At 57.3% G+C, this 25,428-nt stretch overlaps 1 protein-coding gene across 1 annotated transcript in view; it reads right to left on the bottom strand.

Moving 5' to 3' along the window:
* The window catches only part of LOC140191838 (receptor tyrosine-protein kinase erbB-2-like), a 153,931-nt gene that overhangs the window by 67,713 nt on the left and 60,790 nt on the right, over positions 1–25,428 (bottom strand). The window contains exons 2-4 of the mRNA XM_072249625.1: positions 5,120–5,206; positions 1,786–1,927; positions 1,010–1,126 (exon numbers count right to left, since the gene is read on the bottom strand). Coding sequence (XP_072105726.1) covers positions 1,010–1,126; positions 1,786–1,927; positions 5,120–5,206 — 346 coding nt within the window. The remainder of the gene's footprint in view (positions 1–1,009; positions 1,127–1,785; positions 1,928–5,119; positions 5,207–25,428) is intronic.

The following is a 25,428-nucleotide window of genomic DNA, read 5'->3' as shown; positions in this document are numbered from 1 at the left end:
TTAGAGAGGGTGCAGAGGATATTCACCAGGATGCTGCCTGGATTACAGAGGGTGCAGAGGAGATTTACCAGGATGATGCCTGGATTAGGGAGGGTGCAGAGGAGATTCACCAGGATGTTGTCTGGATTAGAGAGGGTGCAGAGGAGATTCACCAGGATGCTGCCTGGATTAGAGAGGGTGCAGAGGAGATTTACCAGGATGCTGCCTGGATTACAGAGGGTGCAGAGGAGATTCACCAGGATGCTGCCTGGATTAGAGAGGGTGCAGAGGAGATTCACCAGGACGCTGCCTGGATTAGAGAGGGTGCAGATGAGATTTACCAGGATGCTGCCTGGATTACGGAGCATGTCTCATGAGGAGAGGTTGAGCGAGCTCGGGCTGTTCTCTTTGGAGTGAATGAGGATGAGAGGAGACCATGATAGAGGTGTACAAGATGATAAGAGGCACAGATCGAGTGGACAGTCAAAGAGTTTTCCCCAAGGTGGAAATGGCTAACATGAGGGCATAACTTCAAAGTGATTGGAGGAAAGTATCGGTGGGGGGAGGGAATATCAGAGGTGGGTATTTTTACACAGAGGGTGGTGGGTGTGTGGAACAGAGGCAGGCACATTAGGGACATTTTAGGGTCTCTCATGGCAAATGGATGATAGAAAAACGGAGGGTACTGTGGGAGGGAAGGGTTAGATTGACCTTGGAGTGAGTTGTAAACACATGTTGGGGGGAGGGGGTGGTGACAGAGCTAGGTTTTTAACACAGAGAGTGGTGGGTGTGTGGAACGCCCTGCCAGGGGTGGTGGGGGATATATTAGGGATATTGAAGAGCCTCTCAGGGCTATGTGGGAGGGAAGGGTCAGGTTGATGTTGGAGTAGTTTACAGGGTCAGCACAGCACTGTGGGCCGATGGGTGGTTTAACGTTCTGTCCGCTGTTCTTCCCGAGAGACGGCAGGGCTGTGACAGGCAGAGAGAGGGGTGTGGGTGACCGGGTACCACCCTCCCCGCCCGTACTGACCTCGGGGGCAGGGCTCATTGCACTTCTCACAACGCTGATGGCCACCGTCTATCACCTCCCTGGTGTCGTTCGGACAGTCCAGCGTGCAGGAACCCACGTCGGTGGACAGGTAGTTGTCTGCAGAACGGGAGCGAGAGGTGAGGGGTGAGGGAGAGTGCGAGCAGGGAGGGAGGAAGGGTGGGGGAGCGGGAGGGAGGGGAAAGGGGGGAAGGAAGCTGGGAGAGAGAGAGGGAGGGAGGGAAGGGGCAGGGAGAAGGCGGTGCTGAGAGAGGGCGAGAGGGAGAGAGGGTGGGGAGAGAGAGAGAGAGAGGGAGGGGAGAGAGAGGGGGAGACAAGGAGAGGGGACAGAGGAGGAGAGGGGAGGGGAGGGAGGGAGGGGGAGATGGGGAGGGCGAAGATGGGGAGGGGAGAGAGGGGGAGGGGGAGGGGTAGAGGGGGAGGGGAGGGAGGGGAGAGAGGGGGAGGGGAGAGGGGGTAGACGGGGAGGGGTAGAGACGGGGAGGGGGGGAGAGAGGGGAAGGGGAGGGAAGGGAGAGAGGGGGAGGGGGAGAGAGGGGGGAGGGGGAGAGAGGCAGGAGGGAGGAGAAGAGGGGGGAGGGGAAGAGAGGTGATAGTGGGGGAGGGGGAGATTGAGGAAGTGCGAGGGAGATGGGGAGGGAGGGGTGACAGGCTGGGGGAGGGAGCGGTGACGGGACGGAGGAGGAAGTGCGCGGTGAGAGGCCGGGGAGAGGGAGGTGAGGAGATCAGCGGCGGGCGGGGGGGGGCGCGGATCTTACACGGACACTCCTTGACGCAGCTGGCCCCGAAGATGTATGTCCCGTCCGGATTGTGCTCCATCTGGTAGGTCTGAGCGTTGTAGATGCTGAGAGGCGGGCAGTCGCTGCGGCAGAGACCTCCGTTACTGAAATGGTGGCAGGCCTGAGGAGGGAGAGGAGGGAAGGGTGCAAAGATCAGAGCCCGAGGTCATGTCTAAAATACCCTCTGCCTCAAACTGACACGCCTTTCATTATCTCGATCCTTGGGAAGAACACAAGCTGGGGCCTGATGAACCCTGGCTGGGTCGCCCGGTGTTGGAAGGCCCGAGCAGCCCTGGCTACACGACCCATGACGAGTGCCCGTGCACTCCAGGCTACTGAAAAGCTGTGGGCCAGATCACAGCGGCAGGGTCTAGTCTCACTGATCAGGAACACAAGAGGGGATCATTTCCCCACTGGCCCGCGTGCTCACACCCCAACCAAACAGCCACACGCTTGTCACGATCCTGGTCCACCAGACGCCAACTTGAAGAGCCTAGATACCAAGAAGGAACCGGGAAGTTAAACCCAAGCCGGGACCACAGCAAACAAGTCACCGCTAAGCTCAAACAACTTCAGCGACAACAGATCTCTGGCAAAACCCGTCAATTTTAAACCGCTCGGGGACTTTCGAGGCCTAGGTGCGAGGCTTCATCCCAAAGTAAGGAGTGTAGCCAGGTTGAGCTAAGATTTGTGCCTGTTGCCTGTGACCTCCCTCCCCCAAGTTGCCAAACTCATCTGATGGGGACCAAGGAGCCCTAATTAATTTGAAAACTGTCTTGCCCCTCCACATACAAAGTTCCGAAAAAAACTTCTGTTTGGTTATAAAACTTGCTATAACTTTTACAGTACAGTGTCTGGCTACTGGCCCCAAAGAGGTCCGGGGCCTGTCGGCATTATAACCTCAGTCGTGACAGACACCACTTCTCCACTTTCAGCTTCACTGCCTGCTCTTTATTTTGGATCGGGAGCCGAACCGACCACTCGGCCTCAGGACCTGGGAGAAAGGGGGTCAATGATCCCCGATTCTACGGAGCCCACGTCTGGATTGAAATCTGACCGCCTCAGACTGGGACGGTGCACAGCAGACCTCCTGGGGGTGGCTTTGTTGGAGGAGACTGCGTCACCTTTTCAGCCAAATATGCCTGAAAAAGAACCCTACACATGGGGTGACCCACAGTGCCCGATAATCGAGCCATCACTCACCCACAGGGGGATGCACCCTACCCGATCATCGAGACATCACTCACCCATAAGGTGACCCACCCTCCTCCCCGTACCTCAGCCACATGATGACCCACTCTGACCTATTGTCACCAATCACACACCCAAACTCCTCCTTGTACCCGACCCAAAGGGTGACCAACACACGGGGTGCAGAGAGACAGACAGTCCTCAGGGTGCAGAGAGACAGACAGACCTCAGGGTGCAGAGAGACAGACAGTCCTCAGGGTGCAGAGAGACAGACAGACCTCAGAGTGCAGAGAGACAGACAGTCCTCAGGGTCGAGAGAGAGACAGACAGTCCCCAGGGTGCAGAGAGACAGACAGTCCTCAGGGTGCAGAGAGACCGATACAGTACTCAGTGTGCAGAGAGACACAGACAGTCCTCAGGGTGCAGAGAGACAGACAGACCTCAGGGTGCAGAGAGACAGACAGTCCTCAGGGTGCAGAGAGACAGACAGACCTCAGGGTGCAGAGAGACAGACAGTCCTCAGGGTCGAGAGAGAGACAGACAGTCCCCAGGGTGCAGAGAGACAGACAGTCCTCAGGGTGCAGAGAGACACGAACAGTCCTCAGTGTGCAGAGAGACAGACAATCCTCAGGCTGCAGAGAGACAGACAGTCCTCAGGGATCAGAGAGAGACAGACAGTCCTCAGGGTGCAGAGAGACACAGACAGTCCTCAGGGTCCAGAGAGAGACAGACAGTCCTCAGGGTGCAGAGAGACAGACAGTCCTCAGGGTGCAGACAGACAGACAGTCCTCAGGGTGAAGAGAGACACAGACAGTACTCAGGGTGCAGAGAGACAGACAGACCTCAGGGTGCAGAGAGACACGGAGAGTCCTCAGGGTGCAGAGAGACAGACAGTCCTCAGGGTGCAGAGACACAGACAGTCGTCAGGGTGGAGAGAGACAGACAATCCTCAGGCTGCAGAGAGACAGGCAGTCCTCAGGGTGCAGAGACACAGACAGTCCTCAGGGTGCAGACAGACAGACAGACCTCAGGGTGCTGAGAGACGGACAGTCCACAGGGTGCAGAGACAGACAGATCTCAGCGTGCAGAGAGAGACAGACACTCCTCAGGCTGCAGAGAGACAGAGACAGGCCTCAGGGTGCAGAGAGCCACGGAGAGTCCTCAGGGTGCAGAGACAGACGGACAGACCTCAGGGTGGAGAGAGACAGACAATCCTCAGGCTGCAGAGAGACAGGCAGTCCTCAGGGTGCAGAGACACAGACAGTCCTCAGGGTGCAGAGAGACAGACATACCTCAGGGTGCTGAGAGACACAGACAGTCCTAAGGGTGCAGAGACAAGGACAGTCCTCAGGGATCAGAGAGAGACAGACAGTCCCCAGGGTGCAGAGAGACGGACAGGCCTCAGGGTGCAGAGAGACAGACAGACCTCAGGGTGCAGAGACACGGACGGTCCTCAGGGTGCAGAGAGACAGACAGTCCTCAGGGTCCAGAGAGACACAGACAGTCCTCAGGGTGCACAGACAAGGACAGTACTCAGGGTGCAGAGATAAGGACAGTACTCAGGGTACAGAGAGACAGACGGTCCTCAGGGTCCAGAGAGAGAAAGACATTCCCCAGGGTGGAGGGAGACAGACAGTCCTCAGCGTGCAGAGAGACAGACAGACCTCAGGGTGCTGAGAGACGGACAGTCCACAGGGTGCAGAGACAGACAGATCTCAGCGTGCAGAGAGAGACAGACAGTCCTCAGGCTGCAGAGAGACAGAGACAGGCCTCAGGGTGCAGAGAGCCACGGAGAGTCCTCAGGGTGCAGAGACAGACGGACAGACCTCAGGGTGCAGAGAAACAAACAGTCATCAGGATGCAGAGAGACGGAGAGCCCTCAGGGTGCAGACGGACAGACAATCCTCAGGGTGCTGAGAGACAAGGACAGTCCTCAGGGTGCAGACAGACAGAGACAGGCCTCAGGGTGCAGAGAGACACGGACAGTACTCAGGGTGCAGAGAGACAGACAGTCCTCAGGGTCCAGAGAGAGACAGACAGTCCTCAGGGAGCAGAGAGACACAGACATTCCTCCGGGTGCAGAGAGACAGACAGTCCTCAGGTTGCAGAGAGAGAGACAGACCTCAGGGTGCAGAGAGACGCACAGTCCTCTGGGTGCCAAGAGACGGAGAGCCCTCAGGATGTAGGCAGACAGACAATCCTCAGGGTGCTGAGAGACAAGGACAGCCCTCAGGGTGCAGAGAGACAGAGACTGGCGCAAGGGTGCAGAGAGACACGAACAGTCCGCAGGGTGCAGAGAGACGGACAGTTCTCAGGGTGCAGAGAGAGAAAGACAGTCCTCAGGGTGCAGAGAGACAGACAGTCCTCGGGGTGCAGAGAGACACAGACAGTCCTCAGGGTCCAGAGAGAAAGACAAACCTCAGGGTGCAGAAACACCGACAGTCCTCAGGGTGCAGAGAGACAGACAGTCCTCAGGGTGCAGAGAGAAACGGACAGCCCTCAGGGTGCAGAGAGACAGACAGTCCTCAGGGTGCAGAGAGACAGACAGTCCTCAGTTCCAGAGAGAGACAGACAGTCCTCAGGGAGCAGAGAGAGACGGACACCTCAGGGTGGAGAGAGACAGACAGTCCTTTGGGTGCAGAGAGACACGGACAGTCCGCAGGGTGCAGAGAGACGGACAGTCCTCAGGGTGCAGAGAGAGACAGACAGTCCTCAGGGTGCAGAGAGACAGACAGTCCTTGGGGTGCAGAGAGACACAGACAGTCCTCAGGGAACAGACAGACAGACAGTCCTGAGGGTGCAGAGAGACAGATAGTACACAGTGTGCAGAGACACGGACAGTGCTCAGGATGCAGAGAGACAGACAGACCTCAGGGTGCAGAGAGACAGATAGTACACAGGGTGCAGAGAGACTCGGACAGCCCTCAGGGTGCAGAGAGACAGACAGTCCTCAGGCTGCAGAGAGACAGAGACAGGCCTCAGGGTGCAGAGAGACAGACAGTCCTCAGGATGCAGAGAGACGGAGAGCCCTCAGGGTGCAGACGGACAGACAATCCTCAGGGTGCTGAGAGACAAGGACAGTCCTCAGGGTGCAGACAGACAGAGACAGGCCTCAGGGTGCAGAGAGACACGGACAGTACTCAGGGTGCAGAGAGACAGACAGTCCTCAGGGTCCAGAGAGAGACAGACAGTCCTCAGGGAGCAGAGAGACACAGACATTCCTCCGGGTGCAGAGAGACAGACAGTCCTCAGGTTGCAGAGAGAGAGACAGACCTCAGGGTGCAGAGAGACGCACAGTCCTCTGGGTGCCAAGAGACGGAGAGCCCTCAGGATGTAGGCAGACAGACAATCCTCAGGGTGCTGAGAGACAAGGACAGCCCTCAGGGTGCAGAGAGACAGAGACTGGCGCAAGGGTGCAGAGAGACACGAACAGTCCGCAGGGTGCAGAGAGACGGACAGTTCTCAGGGTGCAGAGAGAGAAAGACAGTCCTCAGGGTGCAGAGAGACAGACAGTCCTCGGGGTGCAGAGAGAAAGACAAACCTCAGGGTGCAGAAACACCGACAGTCCTCAGGGTGCAGAGAGACAGACAGTCCTCAGGGTGCAGAGAGACAGACAGTCCTCAGGGTGCAGAGAGAAACGGACAGCCCTCAGGGTGCAGAGAGACAGACAGTCCTCAGGGTGCAGAGAGACAGACAGTCCTCAGTTCCAGAGAGAGACAGACAGTCCTCAGGGAGCAGAGAGAGACGGACACCTCATGGTGGAGAGAGACAGACAGTCCTTTGGGTGCAGAGAGACACGGACAGTCCGCAGGGTGCAGAGAGACGGACAGTCCTCAGGGTGCAGAGAGAGACAGACAGTCCTCAGGGTGCAGAGAGACAGACAGTCCTTGGGGTGCAGAGAGACACAGACAGTCCTCAGGGAACAGACAGACAGACAGTCCTGAGGGTGCAGAGAGACAGATAGTACACAGTGTGCAGAGACACGGACAGTGCTCAGGATGCAGAGAGACAGACAGACCTCAGGGTGCAGAGAGACAGATAGTACACAGGGTGCAGAGAGACACGGACAGCCCTCAGGGTGCAGAGAGACAGACAGTCCTCAGGGTGCAGAGAGACAGACAGTCCTCAGGGAGCAGAGAGACACAGACAGTCCTCCGGGTGCAGAGAGACAGACAGTCCTCAGGGTGCAGAGAGAGAGACAGACCTCAGCGTGCAGAGAGACATACAGTCCTCTGGGTGCAGAGAGACGGAGAGCCCTCAGGGTGTAGACCGACAGACAGGCCTCAGGGTGCAGAGAGACACGGACAGTACTCAGGGTGCAGAGAGTCAGACAGTCCTCAGGCTGCAGAGAGGCAGACAGAACTCAGGGTGTAGAGATACAGACAGTCTTCAGGGTGCAGAGAGACACGGACAGTCCTCAGGGTGCAGAGAGAGACAGCCAGTCCTCAGGGTGCAGAGAGACGGACAGTCCTCAGGGTGCAGAGACAGACAGACCTCAGGGTGCAGAGAGAGACAGACCTCAGGGTGCAGAGAGACAGAGACAGGCCTCAGGGTGCAGTGAGATGGAGAGCCCTCAGGATGTAGGCAGACAGACAGTCCTCAGGGTGCTGAGAGACAAGGACAGTCCTCAGGGTGCTGAGAGACAAGGACAGCCCTCAGGATGCAGAGAGACAGAGATAGGCCTCAGGATGCAGAGAGACAGAGATAGGCCTCAGGGTGCAGAGAGACACGGACAGTCCTCAGGGTGCAGAAAGACAGACAGTCCTCAGGCCGCAGAGAGATAGACAGAACTCAGGGTGTAGAGATACGGACAGTCTTCAGGGTGCAGAGAGACACGGACAGTCCTCAGGGTTCAGAGAGAGACGGACACCTCAGGGTGGAGAGAGACAGACAGTCCTTTGGGTGCAGAGAGACACGGACAGACCTCAGGGAGCAGAGAGACACAGACAGTCCTTAGGGTGCAGAGACACGGACAGTACTCAGGGTGCAGAGAGACAGACAGTCCTCAGGGTCCAGAGAGAGACAGACAGTCCTCAGGGAGCAGAGAGACACAGACATTCCTCCGGGTGCAGAGAGACAGACAGTCCTCAGGGTGCAGAGAGAGAGACAGACCTCAGGGTGCAGAGAGACGCACAGTCCTCTGGGTGCCGAGAGACGGAGAGCCCTCAGGATGTAGGCAGACAGACAATCCTCAGGGTGCTGAGAGACAAGGACAGCCCTCAGGGTGCAGAGAGACAGAGACTGGCGCAAGGGTGCAGAGAGACACGAACAGTCCGCAGGGTGCAGAGAGACGGACAGTCCTCAGGGTGCAGAGAAAGAAAGACAGTCCTCAGGGTGCAGAGAGACAGACAGTCCTCGGGGTGCAGAGAGACACAGACAGCCCTCAGGGTTCAGAGAGACAGACAGTCCTCAGGGTGCAGAGAGACAGACAGTCGTCAGGGTCCAGAGAGAGACAGACAGTCCTCAGGGTGCAGAGAGAAACGGACAGCCCTCAGGGTGCAGAGAGACAGACAGTCCTGAGGGTGCAGAGAGAAACGGACAGCCCTCAGGGTGCAGAGAGACAGACAGTCCTGAGGGTGCAGAGAGACAGACAGTATACAGGGTGCAGAAACACGGACAGTACTCAGGCTACAGAGAGATAGACAGTACACAGGGTGCAGAGACACGGACAGTACTCAGGGTGCAGAGAGACAGACAGTCCTCAGGGTGCAGAGAGACACGGACAGCCCTCAGGGTGCAGAGAGACAGACAGTCCTCAGGGTGCAGAGAGACAGACAGTCCTCAGTTCCAGAGAGAGACAGACAGTCCTCAGGGAGCAGAGAGAGACGGACACCTCAGGGTGGAGAGAGACAGACAGTCCTTTGGGTGCAGAGAGACACGGACAGTCCGCAGGGTGCAGAGAGACGGACAGTCCTCAGGGTGCAGAGAGAGACAGACAGTCCTCAGGGTGCAGAGAGACAGACAGTCCTTGGGGTGCAGAGAGACACAGACAGTCCTCAGGGACCAGACAGACAGACAGTCCTGAGGGTGCAGAGAGACAGATAGTACACAGTGTGCAGAGACACGGACAGTGCTCAGGATGCAGAGAGACAGACAGACCTCAGGGTGCAGAGAGACAGATAGTACAAAGGGTGCAGAGAGACACGGACAGCCCTCAGGGTGCAGAGAGACAGACAGTCCTCAGGGTGCAGAGAGACAGACAGTCCTCAGGGTCCAGAGAGAGACAGACAGTCCTCAGGGAGCAGAGAGACACAGACAGTCCTCCGGGTGCAGAGAGACAGACAGTCCTCAGGGTGCAGAGAGAGAGACAGACCTCAGCGTGCAGAGAGACATACAGTCCTCTGGGTGCAGAGAGACGGAGAGCCCTCAGGGTGTAGACCGACAGACAGTCCTCAGGGTGCTGAGAGACAAGGACAGTCCTCAGGGTTCAGACAGACAGAGACAGGCCTCAGGGTGCAGAGAGACACGGACAGTCCTCAGGGTGCAGAGAGTCAGACAGTCCTCAGGCTGCAGAGAGGCAGACAGAACTCAGGGTGTAGAGATACAGACAGTCTTCAGGGTGCAGAAAGACACGGACAGTCCTCAGGGTGCAGAGAGAGACAGACAGTCCTCAGGGTGCAGAGAGACGGACAGTCCTCAGGGTGCAGAGACAGACAGACCTCAGGGTGCAGAGAGAGACAGACCTCAGGGTGCAGAGAGACAGAGACAGGCCTCAGGGTGCAGTGAGACGGAGAGCCCTCAGGATGTAGGCAGACAGACAGTCCTCAGGGTGCTGAGAGACAAGGACAGCCCTCAGGATGCAGAGAGACAGAGACAGGCCTCAGGGTGCAGAGAGACAGAGATAGGCCTCAGGATGCAGAGGGACAGAGATAGGCCTCAGGGTGCAGAGAGACAGAGACAGGCCTCAGGGTGCAGTGAGACGGAGAGCCCTCAGGATGTAGGCAGACAGACAGTCCTCAGGGTGCTGAGAGACAAGGACAGTCCTCAGGGTGCTGAGAGACAAGGACAGCCCTCAGGGTGCAGAGAGAAACGGACAGTCCTCAGGGTGCAGAGAGACAGACAGTCCTGAGGGTGCAGAGAGACAGACAGTATACAGGGTGCAGAAACACGGACAGTACTCAGGCTACAGAGAGATAGACAGTACACAGGGTGCAGAGACACGGACAGCCCTCAGGGTGCAGAGAGACAGACAGTCCTCAGGGTGCAGAGAGACAGACAGTCCTCAGGGTCCAGAGAGAGACAGACAGTCCTCAGGGAGCAGAGAGACACAGACAGTCCTCCGGGTGCAGAGAGACAGACAGTCCTCAGGGTGCAGAGAGAGAGACAGACCTCAGCGTGCAGAGAGACATACAGTCCTCTGGGTGCAGAGAGACGGAGAGCCCTCAGGGTGTAGACCGACAGACAGTCCTCAGGGTGCTGAGAGACAAGGACAGTCCTCAGGGTTCCGACAGACAGAGACAGGCCTCAGGGTGCAGAGAGACACGGACAGTCCTCAGGGTGCAGAGAGTCAGACAGTCCTCAGGCTGCAGAGAGGCAGACAGAACTCAGGGTGTAGAGATACAGACAGTCTTCAGGGTGCAGAGAGACACGGACAGTCCTCAGGGTGCAGAGAGAGACAGACAGTCCTCAGGGTGCAGAGAGACGGACAGTCCTCAGGGTGCAGAGACAGTCAGACCTCAGGGTGCAGAGAGAGACAGACCTCAGGGTGCAGAGAGAGGCCTCAGGGTGCAGTGAGACGGAGAGCCCTCAGGATGTAGGCAGACAGACAGTCCTCAGGGTGCTGAGAGACAAGGACAGCCCTCAGGATGCAGAGAGACAGAGATAGGCCTCAGGATGCAGAGAGACAGAGATAGGCCTCAGGGTGCAGAGAGACAGAGACAGACCTCAGGGTGCAGAGAGACGCACAGTCCACTGGGTGCCGAGAGACGGAGAGCCCTCAGGATGTAGGCAGACAGACAGTCCTCAGGGTGCTGAGAGACAAGGACAGTCCTCAGGGTGCTGAGAGACAAGGACAGCCCTCAGGATGCAGAGAGACAGAGATAGGCCTCAGGATGCAGAGAGACAGAGATAGGCCTCAGGGTGCAGAGAGACACGGACAGTCCTCAGGGTGCAGAAAGACAGACAGTCCTCAGGCCGCAGAGAGATAGACAGAACTCAGGGTGTAGAGATACGGACAGTCTTCAGGGTGCAGAGAGACACGGACAGTCCTCAGAGTTCAGAGAGAGACGGACACCTCAGGGTGGAGAGAGACAGACAGTCCTTTGGGTGCAGAGAGACACGGACAGTCCTCAGGGAGCAGAGAGACACAGACAGTCCTTAGGGTGCAGAGACACGGACAGTACTCAGGGTGCAGAGAGACAGACAGTCCTCAGGGTCCAGAGAGAGACAGACAGTCCTCAGGGAGCAGAGAGACACAGACATTCCTCCGGGTGCAGAGAGACAGACAGTCCTCAGGGTGCAGAGAGAGAGACAGACCTCAGCGTGCAGAGAGACATACAGTCCTCTGGGTGCAGAGAGACGGAGAGCCCTCAGGGTGTAGACCGACAGACAGTCCTCAGGGTGCTGAGAGACAAGGACAGTCCTCAGGGTTCAGACAGACAGAGACAGGCCTCAGGGTGCAGAGAGACACGGACAGTCCTCAGGGTGCAGAGAGTCAGACAGTCCTCAGGCTGCAGAGAGGCAGACAGAACTCAGGGTGTAGAGATACAGACAGTCTTCAGGGTGCAGAGAGACACGGACAGTCCTCAGGGTGCAGAGAGAGACAGACAGTCCTCAGGGTGCAGAGAGACGGACAGTCCTCAGGGTGCAGAGAGAAACGGACAGCCCTCAGGGTGCAGAGAGACAGACAGTCCTGAGGGTGCAGAGAGACAGACAGTATACAGGGTGCAGAAACACGGACAGTACTCAGGCTACAGAGAGATAGACAGTACACAGGGTGCAGAGACACGGACAGTACTCAGGGTGCAGAGAGACAGACAGTCCTCAGGGTGCAGAGAGACACGGACAGCCCTCAGGGTGCAGAGAGACAGACAGTCCTCAGGGTGCAGAGAGACAGACAGTCCTCAGTTCCAGAGAGAGACAGACAGTCCTCAGGGAGCAGAGAGAGACGGACACCTCAGGGTGGAGAGAGACAGACAGTCCTTTGGGTGCAGAGAGACACGGACAGTCCTCAGGGAGCAGAGAGACACAGACAGTCCATAGGGTGCAGAGACACGGACAGTACTCAGGGTGCAGAGAGACAGACAGTCCTCAGGGTCCAGAGAGAGACAGACAGTCCTCAGGGAGCAGAGAGACACAGACATTCCTCCGGGGGCAGAGAGACAGACAGTCCTGAGGGTGCAGAGAGACAGACAGTATACAGGATGCAGAAACACGGACAGTACTCAGGCTACAGAGAGATAGACAGTACGCAGGGTGCAGAGACACGGACAGTACTCAGGGTGCAGAGAGACAGACAGTCCTCAGGGTGCAGAGAGACACGGACAGCCCTCAGGCTGCAGAGAGACAGACAGTCCTCAGGGTGCAGAGAGACAGACAGTCCTCAGTTCCAGAGAGAGACAGACAGTCCTCAGGGAGCAGAGAGAGACGGACACCTCAGGGTGGAGAGAGACAGACAGTCCTTTGGGTGCAGAGAGACACGGACAGTCCGCAGGGTGCAGAGAGACGGACAGTCCTCAGGGTGCAGAGAGAGACAGACAGTCCTCAGGGTGCAGAGAGACAGACAGTCCTCAGGGTGCAGAGAGAAACGGACAGCCCTCAGGGTGCAGAGAGACAGACAGTCCTGAGGGTGCAGAGAGACAGACAGTATACAGGGTGCAGAAACACGGACAGTACTCAGGCTACAGAGAGATAGACAGTACACAGGGTGCAGAGACACCGACAGTACTCAGGATGCAGAGAGACAGACAGTCCTCAGGGTGCAGAGAGACACGGACAGCCCTCAGGGTGCAGAGAGACAGACAGTCCTCAGGGTGCAGAGAGACAGACAGTCCTCAGTTCCAGAGAGAGACAGACAGTCCTCAGGGAGCAGAGAGAGACGGACACCTCAGGGTGGAGAGAGACAGACAGTCCTTTGGGTGCAGAGAGGACACGGACTGTCCGCAGGGTGCAGAGAGACGGACAGTCCTCAGGGTGCAGAGAGAGACAGACAGTCCTCAGGGTGCAGAGAGACAGACAGTCCTTGGGGTGCAGAGAGACACAGACAGTCCTCAGGGACCAGACAGACAGACAGTCCTGAGGGTGCAGAGAGACAGATAGTACACAGTGTGCAGAGACACGGACAGTGCTCAGGATGCAGAGAGACAGACAGACCTCAGGGTGCAGAGAGACAGATAGTACACAGGGTGCAGAGAGACACGGACAGCCCTCAGGGTGCAGAGAGACAGACAGTCCTCAGGGTGCAGAGAGACAGACAGTCCTCAGGGTCCAGAGAGAGACAGACAGTCCTCAGGGAGCAGAGAGACGCAGACAGTCCTCCGGGTGCAGAGAGACAGACAGTCCTCAGGGTGCAGAGAGAGAGACAGACCTCAGCATGCAGAGAGACATACAGTCCTCTGGGTGCAGAGAGACGGAGAGCCCTCAGGGTGTTGACCGACAGACAGGCCTCGGGTGCAGAGAGACACGGACAGTCCTCAGGGTGCAGAGAGTCAGACAGTCCTCAGGCTGCAGAGAGGCAGACAGAACTCAGGGTGTAGAGATACAGACAGTCTTCAGGGTGCAGAGAGACACGGACAGTCCTCATGGTGCAGAGAGAGACAGACAGTCCTCAGGGTGCAGAGAGACGGACAGTCCTCAGGGTGCAGAGACAGACAGACCTCAGGGTGCAGAGAGAGACAGACCTCAGGGTGCAGAGAGACAGAGACAGGCCTCAGGGTGCAGTGAGACGGAGAGCCCTCAGGATGTAGGCAGACAGACAGTCCTCAGGGTGCTGAGAGACAAGGACAGTCCTCAGGGTGCTGAGAGACAAGGACAGCCCTCAGGATGCAGAGAGACAGAGATAGGCCTCAGGATGCACAGAGACAGAGATAGGCCTCAGGGTGCAGAGAGACACGGGACAGTCCTCAGGGTGCAGAAAGACAGACAGTCCTCAGGCCGCAGAGAGATAGACAGAACTCAGGGTGTAGAGATACGGACAGTCTTCAGGGTGCAGAGAGACACGGACAGTCCTCAGGGTTCAGAGAGAGACGGACACCTCAGGGTGGAGAGAGACAGACAGTCCTTTGGGTGCAGAGAGACACGGACAGTCCTCAGGGAGCAGAGAGACACAGACAGTCCTTAGGGTGCAGAGACACGGACAGTACTCAGGGTGCAGACAGACAGACAGTCCTCATGGTGAAGAGAGACACAGACAGTCCTCAGGGTGGAGAGAGACAGACAATCCTCAGGCTGAAGAGAGACAGACAGTCCTCAGGGTGCAGAGAGACAGACATACATCAGGGTGCTGAGAGACAGACAGTCCTCAGGGATCAGAGAGACACAGGCAGTCCTCAGGTTGCAGTGTCACGGACAGTACTCAGGGTGCAGAGAGAGACATACAGTCCTCAGGAACCAGAAAGAGACAGACAGTCCTCAGGGTGCAGAGAGACAGACAATCCTCAGACTGCAGAGAGACAAACAGTCCTCAGGGTGCAGAGACACGGACAGTACTCAGGGTGCAGAGAGACAGACAGTCCTCAGGGTCCAGAGAGAGACAGACAGTCCTCAGGGAGCAGAGAGTCGCACAGTCCTCTGGGTGCCGAGAGACGGAGAGCCCTCAGGATGTAGGCAGACAGACAGTCCTCAGGGTGCTGAGAGACAAGGACAGTCCTCAGGGTGCTAAGAGACAAGGACAGCCCTCAGGATGCAGAGAGACAGAGATAGGCCTCAGGATGCAGAGAGACAGAGATAGGCCTCAGGGTGCAGAGAGACACGGACAGTCCTCAGGGTGCAGAAAGACAGACAGTCCTCAGGCCGCAGAGAGATAGACAGAACTCAGGGTGTAGAGATACGGACAGTCCTCAGGGTGCAGAGAGACAGACAGTCCTCAGGGTGCAGAGAGACAGACAGTCCTCAGTTCCAGAGAGAGACAGACAGTCCTCAGGGAGCAGAGAGAGAGAGACGGACACCTCAGGGTGGAGAGAGACAGACAGTCCTTTGGGTGCAGAGAGACACGGACAGTCCGCAGGGTGCAGAGAGACGGACAGTCCTCAGGGTGCAGAGAGAGACAGACAGTCCTCAGGGTGCAGAGAGACAGACAGTCCTTGGGGTGCAGAGAGACACAGACAGTCCTCAGGGACCAGACAGACAGACAGTCCTGAGGGTGCAGAGAGACAGATAGTACACAGTGTGCAGAGACACGGACAGTGCTCAGGATGCAGAGAGACAGACAGACCTCAGGGTGCAGAGAGACAGATAGTACACAGGGTGCAGAGAGACAGACAGTCCTCAGGGTCCAGAGAGAGACAGACAGTCCTCAGGGAGCAGAGAGACACAGACAGTCCTCCGGGTGCAGAGAGACAGACAGTCCTCAGGGTGCAGAGAGAGAGACAGACCTCAGCGTGCAGAGAGACATACAGTCCTCTGGGTGCAGAGAGACGGAGAGCCCTCAGGGTGTAGACCGTCAGACAGTCCTCAGGGTGCTGAGAGACAAGGACAGTCCTCAGGGTGCAGAGAGACAGAGACAGGCCTCAGGGTGCTGAAAGACACGGACAGTCCTCAGGGTTCAGAGAGAGACGGACACCTCAGGCTGGAGAGAGACAGACAGTCCTTAGGGTGCAGAGAGACACGGACAGTGCGCAGGGTGCAGACAGACGGACAGTCCTCAGGGTGCAGAGAGAGACAGACAGTCCTCAGGGTGCAGAGAGACAGACAATCCTCAGGGTGAAGAGACACAGACAGTCCTCAGGGTGGAGAGAGACAGACAATCCTCAGACTGCAGAGAGACAAACAGTCCTCAGGGTGCAGAACAACGGACAGTACTCAGGGTGCAGAGAGACAGACAGTCCTCAGGGTCCAGAGAGAGACAGACAGTCCTCAGGGAGCAGAGAGACAACGACAGCCCTCCGAGTGCAGAGAGACAGACAGTCCTCAGAGTGCAGAGAGAGAGACAGACCTCAGGGTGCAGAGAGATGCACAGTCCTCTGGGTGCCGAGAGACGGAGAGCCCTCAGGATGTAGGCAGACAGACAGTCCTCTGGGTGCAGAGAGACGGAGAGCCTTCAGGGTGTTGACCGACAGACAGGCCTCAGGGTGCAGAGAGACACGGACAGTCCTCAGGGTGCAGAGAGTCAGACAGTCCTCAGGCTGCAGAGAGGCAGACAGAACTCAGGGTGTAGAGATACAGACAGGCTTCAGGGTGCAGAGAGACAGATAGTACAAAGGGTGCAGAGAGACACGGACAGCCCTCAGGGTGCAGAGAGACAGACAGTCCTCAGGGTGCAGAGAGACAGACAGTCCTCAGGGTCCAGAGAGAGACAGACAGTCCTCAGGGAGCAGAGAGACACAGACAGTCCTCCGGGTGCAGAGAGACAGACAGTCCTCAGGGTGCAGAGAGAGAGACAGACCTCAGCGTGCAGAGAGACATACAGTCCTCTGGGTGCAGAGAGACGGAGAGCCCTCAGGGTGTAGACCGACAGACAGTCCTCAGGGTGCTGAGAGACAAGGACAGTCCTCAGGGTTCAGACAGACAGAGACAGGCCTCAGGGTGCAGAGAGACACGGACAGTCCTCAGGGTGCAGAGAGTCAGACAGTCCTCAGGCTGCAGAGAGGCAGACAGAACTCAGGGTGTAGAGATACAGACAGTCTTCAGGGTGCAGAAAGACACGGACAGTCCTCAGGGTGCAGAGAGAGACAGACAGTCCTCAGGGTGCAGAGAGACGGACAGTCCTCAGGGTGCAGAGACAGACAGACCTCAGGGTGCAGAGAGAGACAGACCTCAGGGTGCAGAGAGACAGAGACAGGCCTCAGGGTGCAGTGAGACGGAGAGCCCTCAGGATGTAGGCAGACAGACAGTCCTCAGGGTGCTGAGAGACAAGGACAGCCCTCAGGATGCAGAGAGACAGAGACAGGCCTCAGGGTGCAGAGAGACAGAGATAGGCCTCAGGATGCAGAGGGACAGAGATAGGCCTCAGGGTGCAGAGAGACAGAGACAGGCCTCAGGGTGCAGTGAGACGGAGAGCCCTCAGGATGTAGGCAGACAGACAGTCCTCAGGGTGCTGAGAGACAAGGACAGTCCTCAGGGTGCTGAGAGACAAGGACAGCCCTCAGGGTGCAGAGAGAAACGGACAGTCCTCAGGGTGCAGAGAGACAGACAGTCCTGAGGGTGCAGAGAGACAGACAGTATACAGGGTGCAGAAACACGGACAGTACTCAGGCTACAGAGAGATAGACAGTACACAGGGTGCAGAGACACGGACAGCCCTCAGGGTGCAGAGAGACAGACAGTCCTCAGGGTGCAGAGAGACAGACAGTCCTCAGGGTCCAGAGAGAGACAGACAGTCCTCAGGGAGCAGAGAGACACAGACAGTCCTCCGGGTGCAGAGAGACAGACAGTCCTCAGGGTGCAGAGAGAGAGACAGACCTCAGCGTGCAGAGAGACATACAGTCCTCTGGGTGCAGAGAGACGGAGAGCCCTCAGGGTGTAGACCGACAGACAGTCCTCAGGGTGCTGAGAGACAAGGACAGTCCTCAGGGTTCCGACAGACAGAGACAGGCCTCAGGGTGCAGAGAGACACGGACAGTCCTCAGGGTGCAGAGAGTCAGACAGTCCTCAGGCTGCAGAGAGGCAGACAGAACTCAGGGTGTAGAGATACAGACAGTCTTCAGGGTGCAGAGAGACACGGACAGTCCTCAGGGTGCAGAGAGAGACAGACAGTCCTCAGGGTGCAGAGAGACGGACAGTCCTCAGGGTGCAGAGACAGTCAGACCTCAGGGTGCAGAGAGAGACAGACCTCAGGGTGCAGAGAGAGGCCTCAGGGTGCAGTGAGACGGAGAGCCCTCAGGATGTAGGCAGACAGACAGTCCTCAGGGTGCTGAGAGACAAGGACAGCCCTCAGGATGCAGAGAGACAGAGATAGGCCTCAGGATGCAGAGAGACAGAGATAGGCCTCAGGGTGCAGAGAGACAGAGACAGACCTCAGGGTGCAGAGAGACGCACAGTCCACTGGGTGCCGAGAGACGGAGAGCCCTCAGGATGTAGGCAGACAGACAGTCCTCAGGGTGCTGAGAGACAAGGACAGTCCTCAGGGTGCTGAGAGACAAGGACAGCCCTCAGGATGCAGAGAGACAGAGATAGGCCTCAGGATGCAGAGAGACAGAGATAGGCCTCAGGGTGCAGAGAGACACGGACAGTCCTCAGGGTGCAGAAAGACAGACAGTCCTCAGGCCGCAGAGAGATAGACAGAACTCAGGGTGTAGAGATACGGACAGTCTTCAGGGTGCAGAGAGACACGGACAGTCCTCAGAGTTCAGAGAGAGACGGACACCTCAGGGTGGAGAGAGACAGACAGTCCTTTGGGTGCAGAGAGACACGGACAGTCCTCAGGGAGCAGAGAGACACAGACAGTCCTTAGGGTGCAGAGACACGGACAGTACTCAGGGTGCAGAGAGACAGACAGTCCTCAGGGTCCAGAGAGAGACAGACAGTCCTCAGGGAGCAGAGAGACACAGACATTCCTCCGGGTGCAGAGAGACAGACAGTCCTCAGGGTGCAGAGAGAGAGACAGACCTCAGCGTGCAGAGAGACATACAGTCCTCTGGGTGCAGAGAGACGGAGAGCCCTCAGGGTGTAGACCGACAGACAGTCCTCAGGGTGCTGAGAGACAAGGACAGTCCTCAGGGTTCAGACAGACAGAGACAGGCCTCAGGGTGCAGAGAGACACGGACAGTCCTCAGGGTGCAGAGAGTCAGACAGTCCTCAGGCTGCAGAGAGGCAGACAGAACTCAGGGTGTAGAGATACAGACAGTCTTCAGGGTGCAGAGAGACACGGACAGTCCTCAGGGTGCAGAGAGAGACAGACAGTCCTCAGGGTGCAGAGAGACGGACAGTCCTCAGGGTGCAGAGAGAAACGGGACAGCCCTCAGGGTGCAGAGAGACAGACAGTCCTGAGGGTGCAGAGAGACAGACAGTATACAGGGTGCAGAAACACGGACAGTACTCAGGCTACAGAGAGATAGACAGTACACAGGGTGCAGAGACACGGACAGTACTCAGGGTGCAGAGAGACAGACAGTCCTCAGGGTGCAGAGAGACACGGACAGCCCTCAGGGTGCAGAGAGACAGACAGTCCTCAGGGTGCAGAGAGACAGACAGTCCTCAGTTCCAGAGAGAGACAGACAGTCCTCAGGGAGCAGAGAGAGACGGACACCTCAGGGTGGAGAGAGACAGACAGTCCTTTGGGTGCAGAGAGACACGGACAGTCCTCAGGGAGCAGAGAGACACAGACAGTCCATAGGGTGCAGAGACACGGACAGTACTCAGGGTGCAGAGAGACAGACAGTCCTCAGGGTCCAGAGAGAGACAGACAGTCCTCAGGGAGCAGAGAGACACAGACATTCCTCCGGGGGCAGAGAGACAGACAGTCCTGAGGGTGCAGAGAGACAGACAGTATACAGGGTGCAGAAACACGGACAGTACTCAGGCTACAGAGAGATAGACAGTACGCAGGGTGCAGAGACACGGACAGTACTCAGGGTGCAGAGAGACAGACAGTCCTCAGGGTGCAGAGAGACACGGACAGCCCTCAGGCTGCAGAGAGACAGACAGTCCTCAGGGTGCAGAGAGACAGACAGTCCTCAGTTCCAGAGAGAGACAGACAGTCCTCAGGGAGCAGAGAGAGACGGACACCTCAGGGTGGAGAGAGACAGACAGTCCTTTGGGTGCAGAGAGACACGGACAGTCCGCAGGGTGCAGAGAGACGGACAGTCCTCAGGGTGCAGAGAGAGACAGACAGTCCTCAGGGTGCAGAGAGACAGACAGTCCTCAGGGTGCAGAGAGAAACGGACAGCCCTCAGGGTGCAGAGAGACAGACAGTCCTGAGGGTGCAGAGAGACAGACAGTATACAGGGTGCAGAAACACGGACAGTACTCAGGCTACAGAGAGATAGACAGTACACAGGGTGCAGAGACACCGACAGTACTCAGGATGCAGAGAGACAGACAGTCCTCAGGGTGCAGAGAGACACGGACAGCCCTCAGGGTGCAGAGAGACAGACAGTCCTCAGGGTGCAGAGAGACAGACAGTCCTCAGTTCCAGAGAGAGACAGACAGTCCTCAGGGAGCAGAGAGAGACGGACACCTCAGGGTGGAGAGAGACAGACAGTCCTTTGGTGCAGAGAGACACGGACTGTCCGCAGGGTGCAGAGAGACGGACAGTCCTCAGGGTGCAGAGAGAGACAGACAGTCCTCAGGGTGCAGAGAGACAGACAGTCTTGGGGTGCAGAGAGACACAGACAGTCCTCAGGGACCAGACAGACAGACAGTCCTGAGGGTGCAGAGAGACAGATAGTACACAGTGTGCAGAGACACGGACAGTGCTCAGGATGCAGAGAGACAGACAGACCTCAGGGTGCAGAGAGACAGATAGTACACAGGGTGCAGAGAGACACGGACAGCCCTCAGGGTGCAGAGAGACAGACAGTCCTCAGGGTGCAGAGAGACAGACAGTCCTCAGGGTCCAGAGAGAGACAGACAGTCCTCAGGGAGCAGAGAGACGCAGACAGTCCTCCGGGTGCAGAGAGACAGACAGTCCTCAGGGTGCAGAGAGAGAGACAGACCTCAGCATGCAGAGAGACATACAGTCCTCTGGGTGCAGAGAGACGGAGAGCCCTCAGGGTGTTGACCGACAGACAGGCCTCAGGGTGCAGAGAGACACGGACAGTCCTCAGGGTGCAGAGAGTCAGACAGTCCTCAGGCTGCAGAGAGGCAGACAGAACTCAGGGTGTAGAGATACAGACAGTCTTCAGGGTGCAGAGAGACACGGACAGTCCTCATGGTGCAGAGAGAGACAGACAGTCCTCAGGGTGCAGAGAGACGGACAGTCCTCAGGGTGCAGAGACAGACAGACCTCAGGGTGCAGAGAGAGACAGACCTCAGGGTGCAGAGAGACAGAGACAGGCCTCAGGGTTGCAGTGAGACGGAGAGCCCTCAGGATGTAGGCAGACAGACAGTCCTCAGGGTGCTGAGAGACAAGGACAGTCCTCAGGGTGCTGAGAGACAAGGACAGCCCTCAGGATGCAGAGAGACAGAGATAGGCCTCAGGATGCAGAGAGACAGAGATAGGCCTCAGGTGCAGAGAGACACGGGACAGTCCTCAGGGTGCACAGGGTGCAGAGAGACACGGGACAGTCCTCAGGGTGCAGAAAGACAGACAGTCCTCAGGCCGCAGAGAGATAGACAGAACTCAGGGTGTAGAGATACGGACAGTCTTCAGGGTGCAGAGAGACACGGACAGTCCTCAGGGTTCAGAGAGAGACGGACACCTCAGGGTGGAGAGAGACAGACAGTCCTTTGGGTGCAGAGAGACACGGACAGTCCTCAGGGAGCAGAGAGACACAGACAGTCCTTAGGGTGCAGAGAGACAGACAATCCTCAGGCTGAAGAGAGACAGACAGTCCTCAGGGTGCAGAGAGACAGACATACATCAGGGTGCTGAGAGACAGACAGTCCTCAGGGATCAGAGAGACACAGGCAGTCCTCAGGTTGCAGTGTCACGGACAGTACTCAGGGTGCAGAGAGAGACATACAGTCCTCAGGAACCAGAAAGAGACAGACAGTCCTCAGGGTGCAGAGAGACAGACAATCCTCAGACTGCAGAGAGACAAACAGTCCTCAGGGTGCAGAGACACGGACAGTACTCAGGGTGCAGAGAGACAGACAGTCCTCAGGGTCCAGAGAGAGACAGACAGTCCTCAGGGAGCAGAGAGTCGCACAGTCCTCTGGGTGCCGAGAGACGGAGAGCCCTCAGGATGTAGGCAGACAGACAGTCCTCAGGGTGCTGAGAGACAAGGACAGTCCTCAGGGTGCTAAGAGACAAGGACAGCCCTCAGGATGCAGAGAGACAGAGATAGGCCTCAGGATGCAGAGAGACAGAGATAGGCCTCAGGGTGCAGAGAGACACGGACAGTCCTCAGGGTGCAGAAAGACAGACAGTCCTCAGGCCGCAGAGAGATAGACAGAACTCAGGGTGTAGAGATACGGACAGTCCTCAGGGTGCAGAGAGACAGACAGTCCTCAGGGTGCAGAGAGACAGACAGTCCTCAGTTCCAGAGAGAGACAGACAGTCCTCAGGGAGCAGAGAGAGAGAGACGGACACCTCAGGGTGGAGAGAGACAGACAGTCCTTTGGGTGCAGAGAGACACGGACAGTCCTCAGGGAGCAGAGAGACACAGACAGTCCATAGGGTGCAGAGACACGGACAGTACTCAGGGTGCAGAGAGACAGACAGTCCTCAGGGTCCAGAGAGAGACAGACAGTCCTCAGGGAGCAGAGAGACACAGACATTCCTCCGGGGGCAGAGAGTCAGACAGTCCTCAGGCTGCAGAGAGGCAGACAGAACTCAGGGTGTAGAGATACAGACAGTCTTCAGGGTGCAGAGAGACACGGACAGTCCTCATGGTGCAGAGAGAGACAGACAGTCCTCAGGGTGCAGAGAGACGGACAGTCCTCAGGGTGCAGAGACAGACAGACCTCAGGGTGCAGAGAGAGACAGACCTCAGGGTGCAGAGAGACAGAGACAGGCCTCAGGGTGCAGTGAGACGGAGAGCCCTCAGGATGTAGGCAGACAGACAGTCCTCAGGGTGCTGAGAGACAAGGACAGTCCTCAGGGTGCTGAGAGACAAGGACAGCCCTCAGGATGCAGAGAGACAGAGATAGGCCTCAGGATGCAGAGAGACAGAGATAGGCCTCAGGGTGCAGAGAGACACGGGACAGTCCTCAGGGTGCAGAAAGACAGACAGTCCTCAGGCCGCAGAGAGATAGACAGAACTCAGGGTGTAGAGATACGGACAGTCTTCAGGGTGCAGAGAGACACGGACAGTCCTCAGGGTTCAGAGAGAGACGGACACCTCAGGGTGGAGAGAGACAGACAGTCCTTTGGGTGCAGAGAGACACGGACAGTCCTCAGGGAGCAGAGAGACACAGACAGTCCTTAGGGTGCAGAGAGACAGACAATCCTCAGGCTGAAGAGAGACAGACAGTCCTCAGGGTGCAGAGAGACAGACATACATCAGGGTGCTGAGAGACAGACAGTCCTCAGGGATCAGAGAGACACAGGCAGTCCTCAGGTTGCAGTGTCACGGACAGTACTCAGGGTGCAGAGAGAGACATACAGTCCTCAGGAACCAGAAAGAGACAGACAGTCCTCAGGGTGCAGAGAGACAGACAATCCTCAGACTGCAGAGAGACAAACAGTCCTCAGGGTGCAGAGACACGGACAGTACTCAGGGTGCAGAGAGACAGACAGTCCTCAGGGTCCAGAGAGAGACAGACAGTCCTCAGGGAGCAGAGAGTCGCACAGTCCTCTGGGTGCCGAGAGACGGAGAGCCCTCAGGATGTAGGCAGACAGACAGTCCTCAGGGTGCTGAGAGACAAGGACAGTCCTCAGGGTGCTAAGAGACAAGGACAGCCCTCAGGATGCAGAGAGACAGAGATAGGCCTCAGGATGCAGAGAGACAGAGATAGGCCTCAGGGTGCAGAGAGACACGGACAGTCCTCAGGGTGCAGAAAGACAGACAGTCCTCAGGCCGCAGAGAGATAGACAGAACTCAGGGTGTAGAGATACGGACAGTCCTCAGGGTGCAGAGAGACAGACAGTCCTCAGGGTGCAGAGAGACAGACAGTCCTCAGTTCCAGAGAGAGACAGACAGTCCTCAGGGAGCAGAGAGAGAGAGACGGACACCTCAGGGTGGAGAGAGACAGACAGTCCTTTGGGTGCAGAGAGACACGGACAGTCCGCAGGGTGCAGAGAGACGGACAGTCCTCAGGGTGCAGAGAGAGACAGACAGTCCTCAGGGTGCAGAGAGACAGACAGTCCTTGGGGTGCAGAGAGACACAGACAGTCCTCAGGGACCAGACAGACAGACAGTCCTGAGGGTGCAGAGAGACAGATAGTACACAGTGTGCAGAGACACGGACAGTGCTCAGGATGCAGAGAGACAGACAGACCTCAGGGTGCAGAGAGACAGATAGTACACAGGGTGCAGAGAGACAGACAGTCCTCAGGGTCCAGAGAGAGACAGACAGTCCTCAGGGAGCAGAGAGACACAGACAGTCCTCCGGGTGCAGAGAGACAGACAGTCCTCAGGGTGCAGAGAGAGAGACAGACCTCAGCGTGCAGAGAGACATACAGTCCTCTGGGTGCAGAGAGACGGAGAGCCCTCAGGGTGTAGACCGTCAGACAGTCCTCAGGGTGCTGAGAGACAAGGACAGTCCTCAGGGTGCAGAGAGACAGAGACAGGCCTCAGGGTGCTGAAAGACACGGACAGTCCTCAGGGTTCAGAGAGAGACGGACACCTCAGGCTGGAGAGAGACAGACAGTCCTTAGGGTGCAGAGAGACACGGACAGTGCGCAGGGTGCAGACAGACGGACAGTCCTCAGGGTGCAGAGAGAGACAGACAGTCCTCAGGGTGCAGAGAGACAGACAATCCTCAGGGTGAAGAGACACAGACAGTCCTCAGGGTGGAGAGAGACAGACAATCCTCAGACTGCAGAGAGACAAACAGTCCTCAGGGTGCAGAACAACGGACAGTACTCAGGGTGCAGAGAGACAGACAGTCCTCAGGGTCCAGAGAGAGACAGACAGTCCTCAGGGAGCAGAGAGACAACGACAGCCCTCCGAGTGCAGAGAGACAGACAGTCCTCAGAGTGCAGAGAGAGAGACAGACCTCAGGGTGCAGAGAGATGCACAGTCCTCTGGGTGCCGAGAGACGGAGAGCCCTCAGGATGTAGGCAGACAGACAGTCCTCTGGGTGCAGAGAGACGGAGAACCTTCAGGGTGTTGACCGACAGACAGGCCTCAGGGTGCAGAGAGACACGGACAGTCCTCAGGGTGCAGAGACAAGGACAGTCCTCAGGGTGCAGACAGACAGAGACAGGTCTCAGGGTGCAGAGAGACACGGACAGTCCTCAGGGTGCAGAGAGTCAGACAGTCCTCAGGCTGCAGAGAGGCAGACAGAACTCAGGGTGTAGAGATACAGACAGGCTTCAGGGTGCAGAGAGACACGGACAGTCCTCATGGTGCAGAGAGAGACAGACAGTCCTCAGGGTGCAGAGAGACGGACAGTCCTCAGGGTGCAGAGACAGACAGACCTCAGGGTGCAGAGAGAGACAGACCTCAGGGTGCAGAGAGACAGAGACAGGCCTCAGGGTGCAGTGAGACGGAGAGCCCTCAGGATGTAGGCAGACAGACAGTCCTCAGGGTGCTGAGAGACACAGACAGTCCTCCGGGTGCAGAGAGA

The sequence above is a fragment of the Mobula birostris genome, chromosome X (genome assembly GCF_030028105.1).
Source record: "Mobula birostris isolate sMobBir1 chromosome X, sMobBir1.hap1, whole genome shotgun sequence".
NCBI lineage: Eukaryota > Metazoa > Chordata > Chondrichthyes > Myliobatiformes > Myliobatidae > Mobula > Mobula birostris.
The sequence above is the reverse complement of the archived record's forward strand: the minus strand, read 5'-3'. Positions and strand labels throughout refer to the sequence as shown.